The sequence below is a fragment of the Falco biarmicus genome, chromosome 2 (genome assembly GCF_023638135.1).
Source record: "Falco biarmicus isolate bFalBia1 chromosome 2, bFalBia1.pri, whole genome shotgun sequence".
Taxonomy (NCBI): Eukaryota; Metazoa; Chordata; class Aves; order Falconiformes; family Falconidae; genus Falco; species Falco biarmicus.
In genome coordinates, this window is record NC_079289.1 from 26,753,010 (window position 1) to 26,778,891 (window position 25,882).

Sequence of the window (25,882 nt, forward strand, 5' to 3'; positions counted from 1 at the left end):
CAAGTCCATGTAGTACACCCATGAAATTTATCTTTCAAATCACACTTTCCTCAAATATAGATTGAATTTCACCCACGATTATAAAAATATGACTTTCACTGATTTCTGAATTTCTGGAAACAACTCAGCCACATACATATACAAGTTAGAAAGGGTAAAACTTTTATCTTTTTATGTTCTGGCTTTTAAGAATACAAAAGTTTGTCTGTAGGGTTATAAGAATATGGTTTTCATGAGTAGGTACCACAGCAGCATTTTGGGCTATATTTACAACAGTGGAAAGCCAGAATTTATTTTGTTAGAAAAGGTAAGTGATGAAATGTCAGGAAGATGATTGACCCCTATTCCAAGTTGCCTGATGAACTCCATAATTAGAAGGAATATTTTCCTTGAAAATTCTACCATCTCTACTATTTTTATACTTTACTATTCACAGAGATAAATCCCTCAGTTTGCAGATGTACCTTGCTTTTGTGCCTCTGAATTTAAAAGCATGACTTCCTCTCACCTGTACTTCCCAGGAAAAACACTGGCAGCCTGCCCAAACCCCTTGCTATTTTGACATACTAAGCCTACAACTCCCTCAGAGCACATGGATGGGGATGCTGAAGAGCTGACTGACTAGTTACATCAAGGTAATCAGGCTGTGCTAGGGTCAATGTTCCCCATTGCCTTCCAGACCCAGTACATATCACTGGCACCCCATGAACCTCATGGCATGAGAGAACAGGCATTCCTCTGACTGCACAAAGAAAGGGGCAGAAAAACCAATGAACTACACAGCTGAGCAGGCATCCCCAGGACCCAGCATCTTATTTCAGTTCTAAAGCAGTAGCTCCCTCAAACTCCATGTAAAGAGAGAAACCTGGACCAGCCAGAAGCCCAGCATCACCTTCAACCCCAGACTGTGGCTCTAGTAGCCAACACTTCTTTCAGGGCAGGAATACCTCACCTCTCAACACTGGGGACAGTGAAATCATCTCCTCTTTTCTCTTGTAGGTCTATCACATAACACCAAAACTTCAAAAACCTCCTAGGGAATAAACCTTCTGCAGCTGGCCTGTCAGCCCTGCAGCTGAAGCCATGGAAGACAAAGTAAAATGCTCTGGGTTCAGATTTGGTTTATGACAATATGGCACACAACCTGTCCCCTAAATAAAGTTTAAATACCAACATACAATAGTACTAAAACTAAACAGAACACCATTTAGACTGCTAACAAGAAAATTAAGATCAGTAAGCACCGATGTTCATAATGGTTATTCGTAGAACTAATTCAGTTCTTGGAATACACATTATAACCTTCAATGACACAACCATATATGGGTTTTATACTGATCTTCTAGCTCATTCGCTTCACAAGTTAGAGATGAAAGCAGCTGAAATTCTCAGAGCAAGTGTAAAGTTTCCATCTCTGAACTTCCGAGCAGTTGATTTTGTAACGTAAATAATATTATTGCAATGCATTTTTACATGACTGCAATCCATTTTTACAGTAATGTATTCCATGTTTTGTCAGGTAAAAAACCCAAACAACTGTCTAAAATAAAGCCCGACAAGCATGAAAGGTCCCCTACCGAGGTCAAGGGACTAGATATGAGTATCTCATAACAATGTCTTATCTCTCCTGTAGTTTAATTCATTATTTATTTTCTATACAGTTAGCAATGTGATTATGTCACCACTATACAACCCTTTGCATCCATAACACTGCCACTTGGTGATCCTGTTACACTTCCACATAGGGAACCCGGATAAGGAGAAATCCATCTGCTCTCCTCTTCACACTTGAAACTCAGAAACCTTGTGGCCAGCCCCTCCCTATGTCTAATGGTGCTGACCACATAGTTCCCACTCACCCGTCCAACCAGCATTAACAGAAAAAACATTTCTTCACTGTGCAGAGAGAAGCATCAGTGGTGGGAAAGGAAGTTTAGGAAAGTTACCAATGAAAAGAGACAGTGTTACAGCAAATGAAAATCCACTGTATACTGATAACATCCATCTAGACACCCTTACATCAATGTATAATTCATTTGGAAGACTCTTTGTTCCCTCTTCAATGACTTATTAATGATTCATTAATAATCTTTGAGAGTAAGAACAAACAGGTGTAGAAGATATTGCATTCAAGAAGATTTTAGTACCAGCTTACCCAACTGAAACTTGCATCTTTACTGCCTGTACCAGATGATGAAAACCATGACACTACCCTGAGGCTTCAAGCTGCTGCTCACTGGCTGCCTCTATACTGCAAGATCACAGTTGGTTTCCACATCTATAAACAAGTCACGACAGAAACCCATGGCTGTATCCTAGCCTGAGGAAAGATTGGGCATGCACAATTCCTCAGCTCCCTGGTACCCGCCAGACATGAAGGAGCGTACACAGCCTAGAAGGGAGTTGTGCCATGCTACAGCTATTCCTGATCTGGATATCTGGGGAATCAGGTCTGCACCAGCCCCTAAAGTCAAGCACTGCCAATTCTGTACGTAATCCACTTACTTTGAGACACACAAATTATGTCTTTATTTAAAAACTGAAAAGGCAGAAAAAGCATGTGTTCAAACTGTGTTTATAAACAAGTTAGAGATACAGAGTACTGCCTTAGGGAAGCTTCCATTGAGAACGGATCACAGTTTAGAAAACAGCAGAAGCGAAGATATACAGACATCTGTCCCATTGCTTTTGAACAGATACAAATAATTAAATAAGCATGTGGAGCCTTTTGGGTTGACAAGTCATATCTTGTCAGAGGGTTAACAGCAGTAACATAGGTACTACCTTAATTCTGGATGCTTAGGCACATTGTAGATTCCTCTATACTAGAGGGAACTTACAGCTCCTAACAACTCTGGTCCAGCAAAGTGACTGGCAAGTCTCATGCTGCTTCGATACTGATAGTATCTCCACTGCACAAGGCTATGGTATCACAGCTAATCCACAGCTAAATTCCACAGCACATTCTTTCACCTTGCTTCAAAATCAAAGCTGTTTGTAGTTTTCATAAGTGACATAATGCCCATGGTAAATTAAGAAAAAAAAAAAGAAGTCTTTAACAATGTGAACATTTCCAGTTGTGAAACATGTGGAAAAAGAAACTAACGAAAAAAAAAAAAAAAAAGTTTTGTAAAAAAGAAGAAAGATACCCCTGGTTTTCCCCTCAAGGATAAATCCATTTCCAGCATACTTAGTATTTTAGCAGGCACAGAACTGTTCTGTTCCACTTCAGTGTTGTATAAATACAACAAGGACTGTAGCCAGGCTCTTCCACCCTATGACTCCAAACAGAAGGAATCAGTGGAGGGAAGGCTATCGGGTAATGGCTATGCTGGGTTGGCCCCAGCCATACTCAGAAACCAGTTTCCTTATTTCCTTACCCTCTGTTTCCGTAGGCTTCCTGGGCTGGTGGGAGATGGGCTTGGAGACTTCCCAGAGCGGGGAGTAGAAAGCTGGCTACCAGGGGTTCCATTCACTAAAAGAGCAATAAATTGAAAAAATAAATACAAGGCATTATTAAAAGCAAATAAATAGTTAAATCAACATACATCTTTTCATTCTTTGCTGAAGAGATTAATTTGCTTTTGCTTAATGGTTTAAACATTAAATAAGGTAATTCACAAAAGAACTTTTTCCTCAGTGTTTTGGCTCATGAAGCCAATTTTTATACAGAGTGCAAGTAAATAAACACACCTGAAAGACTGTTTTGTCAATGGCAGAGAACATGAACATGTTTTCTTAAAACTGTATTGTTCCTGTGCTTGAAAGTGATGGGGAACAAGATGCTTTGTTGACTTTAACAGACAGTTGATATATGTAAACCTTTTCATTCATTTAGTTATGGTTTGAAGTGCTACCCACCAAAAGCAAAAAGCAGTATTGCTTGCAAGAACAAATCAGCTGCTTGCTGTTCCTCACTCATTCATTTGAAGAGATTTTTGCAGTAGTATCTACCCCAAACATCACCTCAGACTTAACCCAGAAGGGCTTTCTAGAGGCAAATAAACTGGATGCAACACCTCAAGTCTGACTTGCAGCAAAGCATCACTTTCACAAATAAGTAAGTTCCTTTATATATGTTAGTGCCTATCATGTTAGAAGCATCTTTTGCATGCATGTGACATTATCTATTCAATTAACAAAACAATACCAGCAGAGGACAGAATTCTGCTACAAAATAATCACACAAAAGGCTATCAATAATGTTTACACTGAGCTAGATAGAAACACTACAAAGCGTGGATCACATATATATGTAAATATTCTTAAACAAGCAACTGTTATATCACAGTCCATATTTGCCAGCACCAGGAAAAAAATATAATCGACTATTGAATTCCCAGATTCTGAATCTTAGGAGAATATTTACACACTAGGATATCAACAAGGTATTTGACTTACCTTCTATGAGTTCTAACATGGACAAAATCTTACTGTTTTAACCTGATAACAGCAAGCAGCAAAATTCCTGCTCTGTACTAAGCCAAGCTGTAGCCAAGATGAGAAGCAATGGGATTAGTTAAGGATAGCTGGGGCTGCTCACAGAGTGAGCTGAATGCGATGCAGGATTCATAAGCAGAAGCCTTTTCTGCGTAAGGCTGACGTCTTCAGAGCAGCAGTGGGAGGTGCAGGTGCTGTCTTAGGGCTACATCAAAGGTGTCAATTAAGCATAATGCTGCTGCTTCACAACGCTGAGCCACCGCAACCCCCACTCGCTTTCCATGGAGCCCCGAAAGCCTAAGCAATTCTATATGCTGTGCACTGAATCATAATGAGGTGCCTTTGGGGGCAATATACCAAATGACTCATCTGAAAATCAAAATGACAATAACTCTTGTAAAACCTTGGCTGACTGGCAATCTAGCAAATGTTAATTCCTTTGGATAATACAGGAGGCATTTTTAATAGATTTTCCTTACTTTTTACATAATACATTGTTCTCACTGGCTAATACTGGGCCCACACATTATAAGGAAGAAACATGTGTATCTACCACACCACACCACTCACATCAAGAAAACACATTATACTGCATGATAAATAATGATCGCTTAACAGAGCTTAGGTGCTTAGGTGCTATGAGTGATCAAATCTCAACATCACTTTGTGCAAGGCATTGTTTAAGGCAAAGGTGCAATATATTGGCATAATGATAGGAATAACAAGATAAATGAATTGGATCTAAATAGGCTGCTTTTCTAGAAAAACATTCTACACATGTAGGCTTCAAATTCTCTTTGTACAGAGGACAATAGTTGGCACATATCAGCACTGATTCAAATGCTGTACTAAGTGTGTGTGGGAAAGTACATGCATATGGACAAATTCACTGAAGTTCATACAGTATTCAGCAAAACACCCCATAGGTCTGGCCAATAATGACTAAAATAAAATTTATTATCAATACTTCTGAAATCATTTAGGAAAAGGACAAGATGAGGACATTAAAAATGAGATTTTTGGAACCTTAAACTTACAGTTTTAAAGGGCTTCTTATAAACAAATATGGTACTATTTAGAAACTAATTCTAAACTACTAGTTTTCACATACAGCTAGTCCTCAGGACTGCTAAGTAACAAGACTTCTCTTTAAACCAAGCAGATATTCTCAGGTCTTATAATTATGAAAAAAATTAAGATAACAGAGACACTTTAATAAATCTTGTAGCACTAGGCAGTGGTTCCTGTTCCTTACAGATTGACTCCTTCCCCAGAACTTTCAACAACGATTTTTCTTAGAAATACTATTGCCGTTATTCTGTCCTGAAGACAAAGACTTGAAGCTACCAAGTGGATGCAGACAAACAGATGCAATGTTGTCTTTGACTCTTAATGTATTTCCCATGTACCACGTTTCATCTGTTTAAGATGAAAAACCAAAGTATTACAAACCCTAAAAATCACTCGCTTTCCAGCACCAGAGTATCTAAAGCATTTAAGCTAAGCTCCAATGCTCTCCCCAACAGCATTTTTGAAAAAGGAAAATGATGATGGTTGTGCTTGTGTTGGCCATCTGTAATATCTGAAATCAAGAGCACGATTAATGGATCAAGGTCCTCAGGAGATTTAAGTGGCATTTGCTCACCTCCCTACCCATATCCAAAATACAAAGGTGGTAAGTACCTAAAACACATGCCAAGGTTTTTGCGAGTGTATAAAGACTCCCCGTGGAGAGATGTTTAGGAAACTAGAGATGACAGTTAGCACTGAGGATGAAATTCCTTTTACCGATCTTTAGGTACCTATTGCATTGACTTCTACATCTGAAGTAGTTTTCTAGACCTTATTTCAACCAAGTTGCTGTCATAGCATGAGATGTATCATCCCCAAGCAACCATCTAAAAGGGACCTGATGTCCTAGAAGCATCCACTGAAGTGCAGACTTCTAAAGCTAGGAAAGATGAATCCAAACACATGTACCTAGAGTTTTAAGATATGCTGGAGATGAAGCAAAATCATCAAAATTCTCCCCACCTACCAATTTTAGTGGATTTTATTCCAAACACAGAACTGCATTAAATAAACTTTGATGACCAAAGGCATACAAAGTCTACATTAGAGTCAACCTGAACAGGGACTGGGGTGAGGTGGGTTTTATTCCCAGCTCTCTATATGCACCTGCACAACATCAGGCAAGTAATATAATCTTTACTACTTGTCTACTTAGGCTTTAAGTTCTGGCTGAATGAACTCTCTGTGCACATCATGTCTGTCTTCTGGATGCTGGATACCTGCAGATATATATTACTATTACTACCGATACTATTAATGTAATGCTTAAGACTGACATCACAACAGGCAAGAAATCCCAATTCCTAATAATTCCCCAGTCTACTCCAGAGCCCCCTCCTTTTTTATCTTCTTGTTTATGGCTTGTGGCCATTTCACCTCTGACTCTAATTCCTTGTAATTCACTATACTGAATTTGCAAATAGAGTTGATATTAAGTGCTGTGTAGTGGGAAGAGACTGGACTGATTCTGACCCCCTTCCTGAACTCCATTTACAATCACGACAATTCAAAGGCCATTCTTACATACACTGCTCATGACGAGACAACACAGAAACAAATATGTGAATAAAATCAATAATATTTAATAATAATGCATTCCTAGTAAGTAGTGGAATATAGTCTAAACTGCCCTAAAAATCATTTCTAGGTGGAATGCATTCTGGTTGGAAACTGCATTCCTGTCCAGTATCTGCACTGCATTTCTCATGGGCTGATACAGCACGTGTTCCTACAGGGAACATTTATGTAGATAAAGACATATGAAATTGGTAAATCACTGTTGTGATTAATCATGTTATTGAGTGAGGCAAGAGTTTTCTTGTCACTTTTATTCATAAAATGGCAGGGGTCAGAGACTTCAGCTTAACACACAGCGCCCTCCCATCGTCTCATGAAAAAGATTTATCCATACAAAATTTCAGAGGAAAAATATGTATTAAAAAGCTAAAAAAATAACAAAATTATTGTGGCTGCTCGGAGCAGAGGTATGCAACTGCTCATGTGAACTCCTGTCCTTACCATCCTCTCAGTGGGGATGCATAACAGAGCAAGAACCTATCTTCGTATTTGTTTTTCCAGCACCTGGCACACACATGAAGGTAGAAAACCCCACAAAAAAGAACACTAAGCTGGATACCATCATCTACTAAGATAAATGCAAAATAGGTTTTCATATAATGATGTTTATGAACTAGTTAAAACACTGTAAACAAAATGTACTTTGATGGCAATCCAATAAATAATTTTGATAGGGAAACTTTTTATTAAATAATAATAATAAAAACTGAGAAAAGCTGAATGGAAGTGTCAAGTGCCAGTCTGAGAAGCTGCCAATGCCACTGCACTGTATTAAAATCATACCCTCCTATAAAACTGCCTGTTCATGTGTTAGCATCTTGTAGTCTATAAAACATTTAGAGATGACTCTGTGTGTTAATAAAAGTGGTTTGCCAAACACAAGAGTGTGTTGAAAGAGGAAAAAATGAGACCAAAGGAAAAGAATGGTGCAGGCTTTTTTGCAGCCACAACTTACTTACAACTAGTACAGGATAAACTAAAAAATGATTTACAGAAGTCACAACAACGTGTGCAGGTAATTTTCAACAACCGTTAGCTAGAAAATAGTGATGCAAGATCACTACTTGACCTTGTATCAATTACTCCTGTAGTTTGTCGCTGTTCTTTCCAAAACAACATTTTTGCCTCAGTAGAATTATGTAGTTACAAAGTAGTTATGGAACAAACCATACCTTGCCTTTTGGTTCCTTCTGCTTCTGTATTCTACTTGTATACACCTTGTCATTTTTCTCTTCATTCCGAAAGACAGTTTGTCCGAAGCATCACATTAAGCAAGTTCCCTCATTATCACTCCCCAGTAAAGACAAGGCTTTAGAGGTTCTACATCAGAATGCAACTGGTTGAGAAAAACTCCAAATAACGAGTACTGCATTGATTTTAACTGGTTCTAAACTGTCCTTCTTACAGTCAATCTTTTCTAGAGTTTATGATGAGAAGTTTCTTCACTGTGGGGGTGGTGAGGCACTGGAAGAGGTTACCCAGAGAAGCTGTGGACGCCCCATTCCTCGAAGTGTTCAAGGCCAGGCTGGATGGGGCTTTGAGCAGCCTGGTCTAGTGGAAGGTGTCCCTGCCCACGGCAGGGGGGTTGGAACTCAATAATCTTTAAGGTCCCTTCCAACCCAGATGACTGTGATTATGCAGATACAAGACAAACATCTCTCTTCCACTAAGACAAGGCTTGACAGACCCATACAGAGTTTTCACATGATCAACAGATCAACAGATTAAAAGTGTCAGCAAAAGGGATCACCTTCAGATCAGGTTTATATTCGTATCTTAGTAGCCACCAGTACCTGAGACCCTGTAAGTCACTGGTACGTGTGGTAGCCACACAACGTAACCCAAGCAGTGCAGAGCTCAGCAGGGACTGTAAACCCCACACACACTCAGCCCACACCAACCTCCATGGAATGGCCACTTCTACCCCAACCTGAAGTCAGCTATGTCCACACTTTCAAGCAGAGAAGTGCTGTAGACACTTAGACATTGCAGACATGCCTGATATCTCAGAAGACAGGAGTCTTCCTTGAAAATATCGTTTCCTGGAATCGACGAGTAATTTTTTTTTTTTTTTGGTAACCTCATAAGGTGGGCAAGTGCCTCTTGTTTTTTTTCTCTGCACTTCATCAGAGTACAGCTGATATTTATGACCTTGGCTGCTAATTTTGTGTAGACCCTAACCGAGAGAGCATCTACATATATGTAACTTTTAATGAAAATTTCCTTTGAACTGTTTTGCCTAATTAGAAAGACTAGGATTCTCAAATCAGTTTGTGTGAATGGAGTGCCAGCTCTGAGGACATTTTCTCATTCAGCATTTAACTTTCTATTCCCTTTAGAGGGTTACACTATTCAGTCTAACCAAATCTATTTCTCTTACTAACTCCTGATTTTTGTTACAGGCTATAAAATGATAAAACGTAGTTTTTTAATTATTAGTATCAAGTAGAAACACCATAAATAAAAAATTAAAAAGAAGCCAGGATCAAAGTAAAAATCATCTAAAAATCCCTGGGTCTGTAGGATGACTCCATCACTCCCATGGGTTTGTACTCTTGGCTTCAGGAAAGTTTTGCTTCAGCATATTTATTACAAAATCTGTCAGCTGAGTACCTGTAACAGTGTGAATGAAAGCATGTGACCTCACCAAAGACAATATGATATGTTCCTTCCTTTGGGACCCAAAAGGTCTTCTTGACTCAGGTGGCTGAAGAAGGGTTGTTTCTGGATAATGGTTTAGGGATGAACTATCCAACTAAATGAAAACATATCTTTTTGTGGAGAAACACATCTACCCCTTTTTTTCTAAATAGCTGAGAAAAGCACAAGCATCTGCCCTAGAGAAGTCTTCAATAAGATCCAATTTCCATATCCCAAACCACTTTTTTCTTTAGGGAACATCTACAGTTTTGATCAGGCTTTAGTCTGAGGTGTAGTTTCATGATTTCTTTACCCAGGTGCAATTTTTTTTTTTTTTTTAAAAAAAAACAGCCCTTGGTAATAGGACCTACTCCATCTGTTCTTCACATGTTCCCTTTGTCATTCCGAACAGGTACGTGTATCAACTCAGTTACTCTTGAAACAGACCCCTGTCGCACTAAATAACTGAAACTGCAAAACAACTCCTCTTAACCCCAAACCTGAATTGCTGTTACAAAAAAGATTTCAAACATCCGAAATATTGTGGGTGACAGTTTGAGGGGAACAGTAGATAACTCAGCGGGGAGGAGAAGTGAGAAGGAAGTAATTTTGAAGGAGATGTTCAAACTGAAAAAAAACCCAGAAAGTAGTTTTGTTGTGAGCAAGTCCTGAAAATTATGAGTTGAGATTTCAGAGGCTAAAACAGTGTTCATCCAAATGCAGTATCCTTCCTTAATTTAACAGAAAAAGGTACAATAATTCCAGCCATCTCATGCTGCTCTTGATTTGATTAAAAGTAATGATCATGAAGAAGTAAGCGCTGTGTTCTGCAAATCTGTTACCTCTTCACCTGCATTGAGGCTGACATCAATGGTGTTAATTGGTAGCTGGACAGAAGCCAACAGCTACTGAATAGCTTTCAGACATTCATAATTTTCAGTCACCAGCATCAGGCTGATACCTGGCCTCACTGAAACTCAATGTCTCCTTTATGATGTCCTTTCCCAAATAATATCTGATGCCAACAAAAAAACCCCAACCATTAAGGTGTTTTACAGCCTTTAAGAAGACATCAGGAAAATTAAATAGAGGCAGGATTATCTGTTGCACTTGGAACCAGACTTCAGCCCTCTGCTTGCCTGGGAGGTCACACTACTTTTCTCTGCTTCTCTCCTTTGCCTTGTTTCCTGCTTCTCTCCTCTATTTAGACTGAAAGCATTTTGAAGCAGACAATACCTCAAATGCATTTGTAAAAAATCAGGAAGCTATCCTCCTGCAGCGAGACTTGTCTTGTGGTACTGTTTTGAAACACTGTCAGATGTAAATAAAAAACTGAACAAAACATAATAATGGAGAAGTCAGCTCTTACCACAGATCTTCCTAGCTTGCATGTACTCTTTTAAGAAAAAAGTATTCTGTGTTTTTATATAAAAATAGGATGCATCTGCTTTCAGAGTCAGGGAGGCTACCAGGAGAATATAAGCACATTAAACACATGCTCTGTTAAGAAATTACAAAAAGGAAAAAGCAAGGATGGAAGAAAGGTGACCACCACCTATGGAGGAGCATACATTCCTCTTAAATATGTCAAGAAATGGTGTAAAAGCACATGCAGCTTTTTTGCTCACTGTAGGTTGTAATGCTCAAAAGGGTGAGGGGTGTGTGTCTCCCGTTCCCTTACAAAGTGACCCATTACCTTGCCCTCAGTTAACCAGAGTACAGATTTGCACCTGCGTGGCACTGAGTGCTAGTGCAGTCTCCAGTATTGCTAAGGGTCTTTGTCTGCAACCCTGCAGCCTGCTTGCCACCTGAAGCTCCACCTTTTCCCCCATCCTGCTGTGCCAGGGTGTCCCAGAGCCTGTGGGACAGTATTTTTTATTTTTCTGTTCCCATGCTGTTACTGCCATGGCCAGGTACCTGCAAACCCTGACACTATTTTTATGGTAGGTCTGTATGGGGCTTTCAGGCTTGCCAAGGATGCTTCCCTTACAGGCAATGGAGGGATAAAGGCAACCCCAGTGGGTGAAGGTTATCTAAGATCCTTGGGAATGTCACTAAGAACCCTTTGCCCATAGTACCAGATGAGAAGACAAGGGAAATAGTTCTCTGGAGCAATGGCTGGGGGCTCACCAAGGAGGGGAGACACTCAGGGTCCTTTGCCTGCTCCCACACGCAGTCAGGGGCCACTACAACAAGGGGAGACTGAAGCAGAAAGCAAGGGCCTTCAAGCAGAATTTTCTCTAAAAATCATCTGTGAACACTACTGAAATTATCTTCAAAGCACCAGTTCTGGTAAAATGGTATTGCTCCAGACTTAGAGATGCAAAAATGAGACACAGATATTAAAGAAAACCAAAAAACCAGCCAACCCCTTAAAATAACCCCTTCAATTTCTGTGAGCAATTTCAGAAGCTATTGGGACAAATCTGGGAAAGTTCATCACACCACACTACTATTTGCTCAGACCAAGGAACTCATGGACTTCACCGCATTTATAAACATTTAGTTCAAGCCAAAGTGTGGCTTTAATTCATGTGCCACTTGAAATTCTGTGTCAAACATGGGAAACAGTTCTTGAGGGTGGTATATAAGTGCTTAAACCAAACCAGACCATGTCCTACCCTCATTGACACATCCATCTCTCTAACAATAGGGGAATAACCCAAAGACTCTTATAATATCCTTCATTAACTCTAATAATGATGAATCCCGATCAGCTATCCTGTGCTGGATGAGAAGAAAAATAATGTTGAATATCTACATTAAAGACTATACCATACGACAAATGCATACAGGAGAGAATTAAGGGTAAGTCAAGGACATCCATTCATCTCAGGACTTTATCAGTTTTAATATCCAACTTCGACATTTTTACATTTTTTTAACATAGTCTTCGTCTATGCAACTTTCTTTTTAGGGCTCATGTGTAGTATGTGTATCCATGTGTCTTATCTTAATATGGGCATGAACTGATGACCAAGGCAGGCATCTGATCCTTTTGCATAGGAAGAACGCACAAACTTTTCAAAATGCAGCAAGAATCAAATAAGAGGGATCAGATTCTTTCTAATTAGCAACATGCTCTTGTCCATAGAGATTGCTTAGCTTTTTCTCAAGGGTATGCTACTGATAACACTTTCTGCCTGCCCTTATCCCTACTTTTCTCAACTTTTTTTTGTGATAAAACTCTTCACAAAATGATACATCTTTTCATTTTTAGAATGTGTATGTATTGGATTTGATCTGAGCAAAGAATCTGCTATTTTCTTGAGTATGTTTTGTGTTTATCCCTAATGAAAGAAAAAACCCCTCACAGTAAAGATGAACTGAAAGCGGTTTAAAGGCATAGAATAAAAAAATAAATAAAAAACCCCCACAGATGTATATACACTTAGCAGTAAAAACATGACAACAAAAGCATAACTTCCAGTTATGCACTAGTCATTTAGGATACTCACTAATACCAAGATGTTTAATGTAGACACACCATGGAAAAAATTATCTGTTCATACGTGCACTAGATGGTAATTCCTTCATTTTGCTACTGTCACAGGTACATAATCCCAATAAATAGGCAGTATTTTTAGGCCTACTGGATGGCAGAATAGTGAAATCTCTACATATTTTCTGCATTTCATGGGAGAACTTTGTATTTTGTCTAACATATGAGTTAGTGCTTCTTCTTTCCATTGTTGTTTTTTTTTAATGAAGTATATAATATCAAACTGCTTGTTTTTAAAATCTATTCATTGATTATTGTTAATTTTACATTATCTAAAAACAATTCTTGAGGGCAAGTGGCCACTTAGTGTAATATCGCTTCCTTTTATGACAGTTATATTGATGTAAAGACTCACATATGGAAGGTTAGAAATAGACTTCCCATAGCATCCACACAAGTTGACTTCAGTATTTGCAGGCTTTCTGCACACAAGAGCTACAGACAGCCAAGTGAGATCCATTGTCACCACAAAAATTAACTTTTATAGAAACATTTTGAATTGTTTATCCTTTTTAAGCGGTAAGAAGATAGACTAGACTAGACTAGACTGGAATAGAATAGAAGGACAGAACAGAACAGAACAGAATAGAACAGAACAGAACAACAGAACAGAACAGAACAGAACAGAACAGAACAGAACAGAACAGAACAGAACAGAACAGAACAGAACAGAACAGAAGAGGTGGAAGAGACCTACAGTGATCACCTAGTCCAGCTGCCTGACCAGTCAGGGCTGACCAAAAGTTAAAGTGTGTTAAGGACATTGTCCAAATGCCTTTTAAAAATAGACAGGCTTGGGGCATCGACCACCTCTCCAGGAAGCCTGTTCCAGTGTATACTGGGTTTGTGTGGCAAAGTATCAGGGGGGCTACAAGGGTGGCTTCTATGAGAAGCTGCTAGAAGCTTCCCACATGTCCCACAGAATTGACACCAGCTGGCTCCAAGATGGACCTGCTGCTGGTCAAGGCCGAGCCCATCAGTGATGGTGGTAGCATCTCTGGGATAGCGTATTTAAGGGAAAAAAACCTGCACAAGACTAGCATCAGCCAGAAAAGAGTGAAGATATGTAAAAGAAACAGGTCTGCAGACAGCCAAGTCAGTGCAGGAGAGATAGGAGGTGCTCTGGGGGGCAGGGGGGGGCTCCAGACGCCACAGTGGAGATTTCCCTGCAGCGCATGGTGGAGACCACGCTGAGGCAGGCTGTCCCCCTCAGCCCGGGGAGGCCCACGGAGGAGCAGATCCCCACCGGCAGCCCCTGGAGGCCCCACACCAGGGCAGGTGGATGCCCGAGGAGGCTGTGACCTGTGGGCAGCCCATGCTGGAGCAGCTCCTGGCAGGGCCTGTGGCCCCGCGGGGAGAGGAGCCCGGGCTGGGGCAGGTTTGCTGGCGGGGCTGGGGACCCTGGGGGGACCCAGGCTGGAGCTGTTTGTGTAGACCACAGACCTGTAATCTGTGGGAAGGGCTCATGTTGGAGAAATTTGTGGAGAACTGTCTCCCATGGGAGAGACGCCATGCTGGAACAGGGGAAGAGTATGAGGAATCCTCCTGAGAAGGAAGGAGCAGCAGAAAAAGCATGTGAAGAACTGACCGCAGCCCCGTATCCCATCCCCTTGTGCCGCTGGCAGGGAGGAGGGAGAGAAAATCAGAAGTTGAGCCCAGGAAGAAAGGAGGGGTGAAGGGAAGGTGCTTTTTTTTTTAAAAAAAAAATTGTTTTCTCATTACCACACTCTGTCTTGATTGGCAATAAATTAAATAAATTTTCACAGAATCATAGAATGGTTTGGGTTATAAGGGACCTTTAAAGGTCATCTAGGTGAATGCCCCTGCAATGAGCAGGGACACCTTCCACTAGATCAGGTTGCTCAGAGCCCCGTCCAGACTGACCTTGAATGTTTCCAGGGATGGGGCATCTACCACCTCTCTGGGCAAACTTTGCCAGTGTTTCACCACCCCCACTGCAGAAAAATTTCTTCATTATAGCTGGCCTAAATCTACTTTCTTTTAGTTTAAAACCATTACCCCTTGTCCTATCACAACAGGTCCTGCTAAAAATCTTTCTTCTAAGCCCACTTTAAGTATAGAAATGCTGCAGCAAGGTCTTCCCACAGCCTCCTCTTCTGCAGGCTGAACAACCCCAACTCTCTCATCCTGTCTTCATAGCAGAGGTGCTCCATCCCTCTCATCATCTTTGTGGCCCTCCTCTGGACCCGCTCCAACAGGTCCATCTCTTTCCTGCGCTGAGGACTCCCAAGCTGAATGCAGTATTCCACGTGGGGTCTCACCAGAGCAGAGCAGAGGGGCAGATTCACCTCCCTCAGCCTGCTGGCCACACTTCTTTTGATGCAGCCCGGGATATGGTTCGTCTTCCGGGCTGCAAATGCATATTGCTGGCTGATGTGCAGCTTTTCATCCACCAACACCCCCAAATCCTTCTCAGCAGGGCTGCTCTCAATATTCTGTAGCCTGTATAGATACCTGTTGTTGCCCTGACCCAGGTGCAGGACCTTGCACTTGGCCTTGTTGGACCGCATGAGGTTCACATGGGCCCACTTCTTGAGCTTATCCAGGTCCCCCTCGATGGAATCCTGTCCCTCAGGTGTGTCGACCACATCACTCAACTTGGTCTCATCTGCAAATTTTTTGAGGGTACACTCAATCCCACTGTCTGTGTCATTGAAGAAGATATTAAACAGTATTGGCCCCTGAGGCACACCACTTGTCACCAATGTCCAGCTGGACATCGAGCTGTTGGCCACCACCCTCTGAATGTAACCATCCAAGCAAATCTTTATCCACCAAGCAGTCCACCCATCAAATCCATATCTCTCCAATTTAGAGGGAAGGGTGTTGTGGGGGGCCGAGACTAAGGCCTTACAGAATTCCAGACAAATGACACCTGCAGCTCTTCCCTGTTCCACTGATGCAGTCACTCCATCATAGAAGTCCCCTAGGTTGGTCAGGCAAGATTTGCTGTTGGTGAAGCCATGCTGGCTGTCTCAAATCACCTCCTAGTCCTCTATGTGCCTTGGCACAGCTTCTAGGAGGAGCTGTTCCATGATCTTCCCAGGCACAGGGGTGAGGCTGACAGGTCGGCAGTTCCCAGGGTCCTCCCTTCTACCCTTTTTACAAATGGGTGCAGCGTTTCCCTTTTTCCACTCACTGGGGACTTCACCTGACTGCCATGACTTTTCAATTAGCATGGAGACTGGCTTGGCAACGATATGAGCCGGTTCCCTCAGGACTCTGGGACGCATCTCATCAGGTCCCATAGACTTATGTATATTCAGGTTCCTCAGGTGGTCACAAACCTGATCTTCTCTTACAGTAGGAGGGATTTTGCTCCCCCAGTCTCTGTCTTGTGATCCACCCATTTTCTGCAAGTTAAGTCTGCTTTGCCCATGAAGATAATTTCTGAGTGATGTTCCTGTTTTTATCTCGACCCATGAGCCTTTCATTATATTTTCTGTCCCATGTCCAGCTGAAAGGGAAAGTGACAGAGTGGCTTTGGTGGGCACCTGGGGTCCAGCCAGGGTCAACCCACCACACAGTGTTTGACCACCCTCTCGGTAAAGAAATGCTTCCTAATGTCCACTCTAAACCTCTCCTCACCCAGCTTTGAACCGTTCCCATGTGCTCCATCACTGGATACCTGTGAGAAGAGCTCAGCACCTCCCTCTCCACTTCCCCTCCTCAGGAAGCTGTAGGGAGCAATGAGGTCGCCCCTCAGTCTCCTTTTCTCCTAACAAGACAAGCCCAGAATCCTCAGCCGCTCCTCACAGGACATGGCTTCCAGCCCTTTCACCAGCTTTGTTGCCCTCCTCCGGACACGTTCGAGTGCCTTAACGTTCTTCTTAAATTGTGGTGCCCAGAACTGCACACAGCACTCAAGGTGAGGCTGCACCAGTGCTGAATCCAGCGGGATCATCACCTCTTTTGACCGGCTGGTCACACTGCATCTGATGCACCCCAGGGTGCGGTTTGCCCTCCTGGTGGCCAGGGCACACAGCTGACTCACGCTGAGCCTGCTGCCCACCAGCACCCCCAGATCCCTTTCCGCAGGGCTGTCCCGGCCACTCCTCTCCCAATTTGTACTTGTGCCCAGCATTACTCAGTCCCAGGTGCAGAATCTGGCTTCTGTTCTTGTTAAATTTCATCCCATTAATCATTGTCCAATGCTGCAACCTATCTAGATCCCCCTGTAAGGCCTCTTGTTCATTGAGAGAGTCAACAGCACCTCCCAGTTTGGTATCATCATCAAACTTGCTAACGCTGCATTCAACTCCTGCATGCAGATCATCAATAAAAATATTGAACAGAACCAGCCCTAGAACTGAACCCTGAGGAACATTGATGGTGACCAGTCACCAGCCAGATGTAGCCTCGTTTACTACAACCCTTTGAGCCCTGCCCTTCAGCCGGTTCTTCACCCAGGCTCCTATCAGCTAACCGACTGATCTGCCAGCATCCTATCCATTCTTGTCAGGCTTTGTCTTATGTTTTTCTCTAAGAAAATCTTAATTACAGTGTGGAAATGATTATGTCCAATAGGCAAGGTCATAGAATATCTTTTGACATACTAGTATGTTCCTGTAAATGTAGTGGTTTCACGTAACATATTTTTAAGATGGGAAATGCGTCATCAGCACAGGACCATCCAAAATGCTTTGCATTTTTAATATTTCCACTATAATGTTTCTTTCCTTGTTATAAATATAATGATATATTAATTATTATTGTGGCATACAGAAAACATTCCTTTTTTTCACCAGCTGTAAAATAATCTCCTGGTCTTTTGCAGTAATTGAACATGTAATGGTATTCTGCTCAGACCCTTGTAAAATTGAACTGCAGGAAATTAAGATTTACTGACCTACACTTCTGCATGTTTAAGTAAAAACAGTACAATTTCTCTCAGGACCAAAACCAACAAGTTATCACATAGCCAACACGACAAAAATGTTGCTAGTCCCCTGGCAGAAACATTTGTTATGCATAGCAAGACAGTTCCACACAGAAATGAACATACACGGTTCGCTGTCCATTACCTGTGCTCCCAAATGAATATTCATTAGACAAAAACCAGAAAGAGTCCGTAACATTCACACAGCAAACTGGGTCTCCCTTGCTAAAGTTTAATTTAACTGTTCCACCTAGCTAGAAAGAAATCTGCTTAATACATGTCTAAGAAAGAGCTACTGTGGGCTTGCTCCTCACAATTGATACTTCTTCCCATTACCTCTTTTCAGGTTTCTCTATTTCAGCTGTTCTTAGGATGTATAGGAGGCATGTTGCCTCCCAGCCCTGTTACCTGTGTCTACACCTCTCTCATTGTGTCTTTCCCACTTCCCTCCTTCCCTGAGCAAGGACCTTTTTTTTTCTCAGCTTAGTCTTCTTATGAAAAATATGTTTCCAGTTGGTCCATGTCTCCCCTCTTTGAAACCAGCTAGGAGCACCTGGGCCATTCTGATCACCACCTCCCCATAAAGACCTTTCAGTGCTGGATGCAGGTCCCAGTATGAAATTCGCTTCCCTGTCGGCGGAAGACTTCCTGCATGAAGAGTGAGGTGGCTTTCAGACCTCTTGTTCACCTTTTACAAAATCCATATTCACAAGCAGTGCTGCAAATGCTGGATTGGGTCTACTCAACTGGTGCACACCAAGTACTTTCAAGCACCAATAGTGGCAAATTATCTAATGCACTTTTTTTTGTTTATTTATTTGTTTTGCTTAGGAAAAAGCAGCAGGGGGGAACTAGTCACAGACTACTTCATGGGAGCAGCTGCAAAGGCAGCCAAAGCAAGGCGCTTCAGACTGAGCTTCTTAAAGCTTTTTGCTGTGTCTTCTCCAGCCTGTTCCACTGGCTTGTTCAGTCAGCTCTGACTTTTTCTTCCTCAGCTATCTTTGCACCTCACACTCACATCTGTAATTGCATTCTTTCTCTGCCCTGCCCCCCTTTCCTCAGTATCCTCATTGCCTTTAACCTATCCTTTTCTCACTGCTGCCTCTCAACTCCTTCAGAAACAAAATACAAAATAAAGATTATGAAATCAACCTTTTGCAGACACAGATCCTATGCTGCATAACTTGGACTACTTCCTGCATTATACTTACTAAGTTCCTAGTAAAAAGAATATCTCTTTATGTCAGTCTTTATGTATTGGCAGCAAAATCATGCATGGAAAATAAAGTAAATTGAACCATGGTATGCCAGAATATGATTTATAAAACTGGAGAATTATTTTATATTGGGAAATCACTTCATCGCAGATGCAACTTAGAAAACAAGTGAATTTTTACTATCAACTGTTTCACACATACAATGATTTTCCACAGAATCATGGCACTTCAAGCACATTGCCAATTGTATTGAAACAAATTGGTTGGTTTTTTTTAAGGAAGATTTCTTGCATGCTTTACCTGAGCTAGTAGAAGCAGGAGACTTGCTGCGTCGGGATGGGCCCGGGCTCTTGGTGGTGCTCCTACGCGAAGTTGAAGCTATTTTGGTATAGGAAGTGGATTTCACCACCCGACATTCTAAAAGACAAAGAAACTACATAAGTTAGCAATTAAGAAAGCCAGCAAGATTCTATAACAGAAAGAGCACTGAAAAGCACAAACATTTAGCCCACACTTGTTTTCATTCATCTTGAAGAGTTTTATGAGAAAATATAAAATCTGTATAAATGGCTCCATTAAAATCCAAGTACAGTATGTACCACATCCCAGATAAAGAACTGCTGCAGTAATCCAGACTTTTAGATACCATGGTTACTGCAAGTATTTAGGACAGCTTAATTTAACAGTGCTGAGATTACACATAAAATTTATTTGTTTCTGAAGATTTCAGCCTAAGTAATGCAGTGGTTTTTTGTAAATGATCCAAATGCAATGTAAGCATTTTTTGTTAACCTAGGCAGCCTCTTCTAGAAGAACTGGAAAGCTGCTTTTATATATCAAAATGTTAAGACTGTACAAGATGACGCAGGTGTCTGTCACTCATGAAAGGTTTGAAGAAAGTGAAGCATGTTTGTTGTTCCTGCTTAATCCTCTGGTGAGCAACAGCCCACATTGTATAGCACAGGCAACTCATCACAGGTTGAGGGAAACAGCTCTACTTGCTCATAAGAGACATCAGTAAAATCAATGAAGAGGTGAAATTACACTCCCACTTGAGAACACAGCAAGATGTTCAGGTTAGAGTTTATATACACCCACACAGCTCTGTAGGCATTCTTGCATTGTGCCTGCAAAATGGTTCTTGGCCCGAGGATGAAAGAACTTAGTGTGCATAATGCTGATGTCTTGCACTCATAATGGATACTAACTTAATCACCAGACATATTATACAGTTGGGAAAAAAAAAAAAAAAAAAAAAAAAATCCACTTCTTAGCCAATATACAATTAGAAGTCTGCAGCAATGTTTATACTCTCTTCACCTGACAATGTCAGTATACTTCACTTATTTAAAAATACATCAGTAAACATTTAGTTCTGTATCAACCTGCTTCCCATTGTCTTCCTATGTTTAAGGTTCCTCAACACAGGTTTAGAGAAATAAACAATATTTTTTTCTTCCTACTCAGAAAATACCATGTACAAGCCTGCACATTATTTAGTCTTCACAGATGATCAGTGGAGCCTGTAACATAGTTTAGACAGATTAGAGAACAAAGAAATAAAATTGAGCATAACTCATTAACTTAAACATATCCACCAGAGAATGACATCATGAAATGTATTTCTCTTGGCTGCCCTTGTTTTTCATCAGGCTATTGAAGGAAATAGAAGCAAGAACTGATGTGTTACTGAGGGAACACCCAGCACAGCTAAGAGCTGAGAGGACCAGAGAAACGCCCTGGTCTTCCCAAAGAAGCTTCTCATCCCCAAATCTCTGACCTTTCTAATGCCAAATAGTAGCTAATTTCTTTCTGTTGACATTTCATGTGATTCATTTATGACTACTCTCGTTTTATATGAATGATGAGTAGAAACGTAGAGAAACATTTACTCTGTTGTAAGAGGAAAGTATCAGCTGAAAACAGGAGGAATCAGATGAAAGCTTTCAATTAGATTCTACTGGGCAACTACAACAGGAACCTTACAACGATTTGCTGGCATAAACAGGTGCTCCAGAAACTATCTATCCATGTGAAATGTAAACAGGTTCTTTACCTTTCTTGTAAACAAAGATTTAGAATGTCCTGAACACCTAACTGCCAGTTTGTTTGATCTTGGAAAACGATGACATGATCCCAGTGCAGGCCCCATTCACAGGAATCATTTGGGAACTGAATACTCTAATGGTCAACAAATGAGACTGAAGTAGAATGACTCATTCAAGCTAAACCCATTAGAACGTAATTATTTGCTTAGTAGAAAAACTTAAGAGCCCATGAGTAAAACAGCCAGGTACTTTCTGTAATATACTTTACTATGTTTCCTGTTTCCAACATGTAAAGAAAACAATTATCTACATCCCTCTCTTGCAATTTGTGCTGTGCACTAAAGCTTAACTCTCATCTTATTACAAGTACTAATACGCATTCAAGTTCTCTCAATACCTTCTAAGCACCCAGAGTTAGAATGAGGTTAGAGATAAGATTCTGTATTTGAATGCGTATTTTCTCTCCTAGTATTGGAAAGGACCAGGCGGAAAGTGGTACAAAAGAAAAGAAGAGGCAAATAAATGCATGTCACGGTTATCTTTCCATCCTACTGATACAATGCTATTGAGGACAATACTCAAGACAACCCTTCTTTTATTTTTTTATTCATAAATGGGCAGCGGTATGACTTGTGGAGAACGACGTGCACAAGCTTTCAGTGCTCCAGGGTCAGGCAACTCATGTCTTCAAGACTGTGGCAAGACTAGTTACAGAGTCTAAAATGATTTCCAGTTATGAGTCAAATGTAACCATGCTGCTTGTTGTAAACAGGTCTCAGCTCCCATGAACAGTTTATGTATGCAATTTTGTTGTAACATTTAGTATGGAAAACTAAAATTTTACTGTAGGCAAGGATCCCACTTAGTAACCACATAACCACTGCTTGTCTCCTCTAAGACATTACCATTATCTGCCTGTTGCTGTAGAACTATGTGTACATAAAGAGGAAGGGAAAACTAAACAAAAAAGTGTGTTTTTTAAAACCACATGTTCTACACAGAATCTATCCTGGTAAGGAAATAAATATGTATCTTCTCCTCATCAACAGTATTCTGATAACCATACAATGGATCCTTGGTAAGCCATCAAATAGAAGAACATTTTTTCCCCTGATTTTCTTCTGATGCCAAAACTATATCAGAAATAGATCTGAACTCCTGACAGAAGAGAGTTATAGTGCCTTTTCACTCATGTGGGCATGCTCAGCCAAGAAGAAACACTAAGTGTTTCTGATTATGTTCAGTGGGGAAGAAATGTATCATGAAGTCCCAGTCCTTCCTCCCACCATCGACTGACTAAGATTAAAGGAACAAAATGATGACACCCATGGTAACGTGAAGCAAAAGAAGGTCAACTTTTAAGGTTTGATCGTAGGCTTTATTGCTTTCCACCTCAGAATACTAGATAAATAAGAATGTTCTTCCAGCCAAAACATCTTGCAATAAGATGTTCTATTGTATAAATACAGACAGAACTAAAAAGTGGGAGAAAGAAGTACAAACAATCGGCAGCAAGACTAACGATGTGACACTGCAGTCCCTTTACAGTGTAGAATATCACCACAGCAGTCTGAGGCATTTGATGGACATTAAGAACAGTACAGCTGAGAAAAAAAGGGGAAATATCCCAAGGCTATGATCTGACATCACTGAGACACCATAGGGACAAGACAAGAAACACAAAGTTCCTGAGATTGCATGGTGGTTTCAATGAGCGGTAGGAACTGGTACAACTAGGAGGAACCCTAGCATATTTACTTGTGAGCTCTTGATTCTTCCTGTTGTCAAATGGATAAAATGTAAGCATGAGGTAATTCAGGGATGTTAACACACAGCATCATAACGCCTCCAGTCTCCAGGTCTGTGATGTTTCATTTCCAAGATGTTTCATTAGCTTGTATGTTCGGTAGATTTTACAATGCCAAGAAAGCAATACAGAGTAACTAATCTGCAATAAAAGTGTCATAAAATGAACAAATTTAACATGTTTTGAGAGAACACTGAAAAGTTATCTAAACTACCAGGAGATCAAAAAGGCTTCCTTGTCAGCAATACAGAAGTTGACTGTATGGGCTTCATGAGTTCTGGGCTAAAATATCATTCTATGTACTGTTTTGCTTTTTTTTTTTTTTTTTTTTTTTTTTGAGGCCTCTGTGTAGAGGACAGATACTTACTTTTTTTGGTATCCCTGTCAATCTGTTTCTCTAAGACAGGAACATTTAACTTGGTTTAAGCAACAGCTGTATCCTACAGATAAGCAAGGAAGGAAGATCAAGGATGTATGTGGTTGTTGGTAAGCCACTTTACTGTAAGTCTTAAGCTGGTACCTTTTACCACTGCTTAAAGACATTAGCCTCACTAGCAGTGTCCTCAGGCCAATCAGTAGATCATTACCCCAAATGCAGTACCGATTTTAGTTTTTAATGTTAAGAGTAATTTGTTCCATGTTGCTAATACTTAATGCAGCTAATAAGATTTTACTTTTCAGCTGCATTCATGCCTTCAATTAAAACCAGTAATCTTCTGTTTGCAGAACTAAGTTTCACTCTTCGGCAAAAGGGAAATGGTACCATCCTGTCTAGTGGCATTGAAATAGACTGAAATTCACCCAACCCTACTGACAAATCAGTGGCAGCTATGACTTGTAATTACATGTTTAAAAGGGTAACTATCATACAGTTTCCAGAAATGAAAGGGATCTAGGGTATTTCACAGAGGTTTAAGTAATTTCAAACCTTCTATTGTCATGGTTGTGCCTACTTAAATTTTGTTCTGCATGTCTTCACGTTCAATGTGTTCCTGATGCAGATGGACAGTGATGTATGCATAGAATACAAAATCCTGACATTTTATCCCATGCACTAAGCTATCTGCCACTGTAAATGCATTTTTTTTTGGAGACATTTTATCTTCTGATTTGATTTCTTACCAGTAACTTGTCCTCCACTCATGACAAAGATTAGGAATACTTTATTTCAACTCTGTGCTGCATATTTGTGACAGCAAATACCTAAACATCCTTTTTTTTTTTTTTTTTTTTCTGCCAAGAAACATGCTTTGACTGGGGTATAAAATATAGAAAAAGCTAGATTTTCCTTCATGTAAAGTATCATCCTCCACTTCTGAAACTGGGATAAGTATTTACTGACAAGGCAAAAGCCAGAAATAAGGAAGGTATTAATGAATTCCTGTACTATGACTAATATCTCATTCTGCTCTAATGTATAACTTTCAAAATTCTTATTTGTTTCTAAATTCAGTGAAGTCACTCAGAAAGATTTTCTTAAAAGGTAAACAGAATTTATCTATAATCAAAATGTTGCTTCAAGTATTTCCTACTTTATCTTCAAACGTGCTCCTATCTACATAACTTAAAGACACTGTTGGGAGGATTGAACTCATCAAGTACAAGACAGCTAAAAATATGATGCATACGTATGAACTATTCCCCCCATGGTCCTTCCACACTCCATGGAACATGTGACCTATCTTAGGAACCTGTAAGTTAGAAAAGATGAATCTTACTCATGAATGACCAGATATAAATTATAGATTTTGAGTACTGGTGAAGGTACCCTAATAGAAGCAGTATCTTTGGATGGGGATGGGCTCTTTTACTCAATACAAACAGTAACACAAGATTTTTGCTGTATTTCATAATCTTACTGTGTATGAGTAGATTTTATCTTCCTGCCTTCTCCAAGTGCTAACCTTTTTGTCAGAATCATCTCACACAGACTTCCATGTTAATATTTTGGCTATACAAACACTATGATGTTAAATTTCACTTTTCAACAGAGAAGGAATCTGCTATCATGAAAAGTACCACCCCACAGCAGTGATAATGAGGAGTTAAAAAACATTTTTCATCACTGCAACAGCTTCTCTGACAAGGCACAATATCTAATTATTTTCCAACTCTGCATTTGTAGGCAGCCAAAATTAGAAGACTTCTTCAAAACCTGCTTGCCTAAATGAATCTGAAATATTTCCTACCGAACCTATGTGAATGAATTTGCATGTGTAAAATATTAATTTCTGAAGCTGAAATTGCGTTATCAGAAAATATTTTAAGAGACTTGAAGAATGAGTTGAAATATGAACTTTGTCATTAGCTAAAACACACTGCTAGCACACGGTCTTTAACATGTATGTCTTGTGCGTCTTGCCACATACTCCCCTTCACTTCCAGAGATTTTATCACTTTTTTGCTCAATATACTTCACCCAAGCTGTTCCAATGCTATTCATTAGTTTAACCCTATACTCAGAACACCCCCCCTACTGCAGGTTTACCACACTAGCTGCACTGACCAAAATATCATAAAGTTACTTTTAACTGGAAATGGCTAACATGATACAACTGATTACAACTGCAATCAACTATATTATTTTTATGTATGGCCTCGGCATTATTATTCATGAAACAAAGAAACGTGTCCTGCCTTTGCTTTTTCTTTCCGTGACAAAAGCTTGTTTACTGGTCA

General features: G+C 40.4%; 1 protein-coding gene across 4 annotated transcripts in view; it reads right to left on the reverse strand.

Annotated features, from left to right (window-relative positions):
- DCLK1 (doublecortin like kinase 1) overlaps positions 1-25,882 on the reverse strand; it is a 251,592-nt gene that overhangs the window by 63,161 nt on the left and 162,549 nt on the right. For 3 of the 4 annotated variants that reach the window (XM_056328739.1, XM_056328740.1, XM_056328742.1), the window contains exons 5-6: positions 19,649-19,765; positions 3,381-3,475 (exon numbers count right to left, since the gene is read on the reverse strand). In XM_056328739.1, coding sequence (XP_056184714.1) covers positions 3,381-3,475; positions 19,649-19,765 — 212 coding nt within the window. Of the gene's footprint in view, positions 1-3,380; positions 3,476-4,401; positions 4,571-19,648; positions 19,766-25,882 lie in introns of those variants that run through there. The other variant, XM_056328741.1, reaches the window with a different exon arrangement.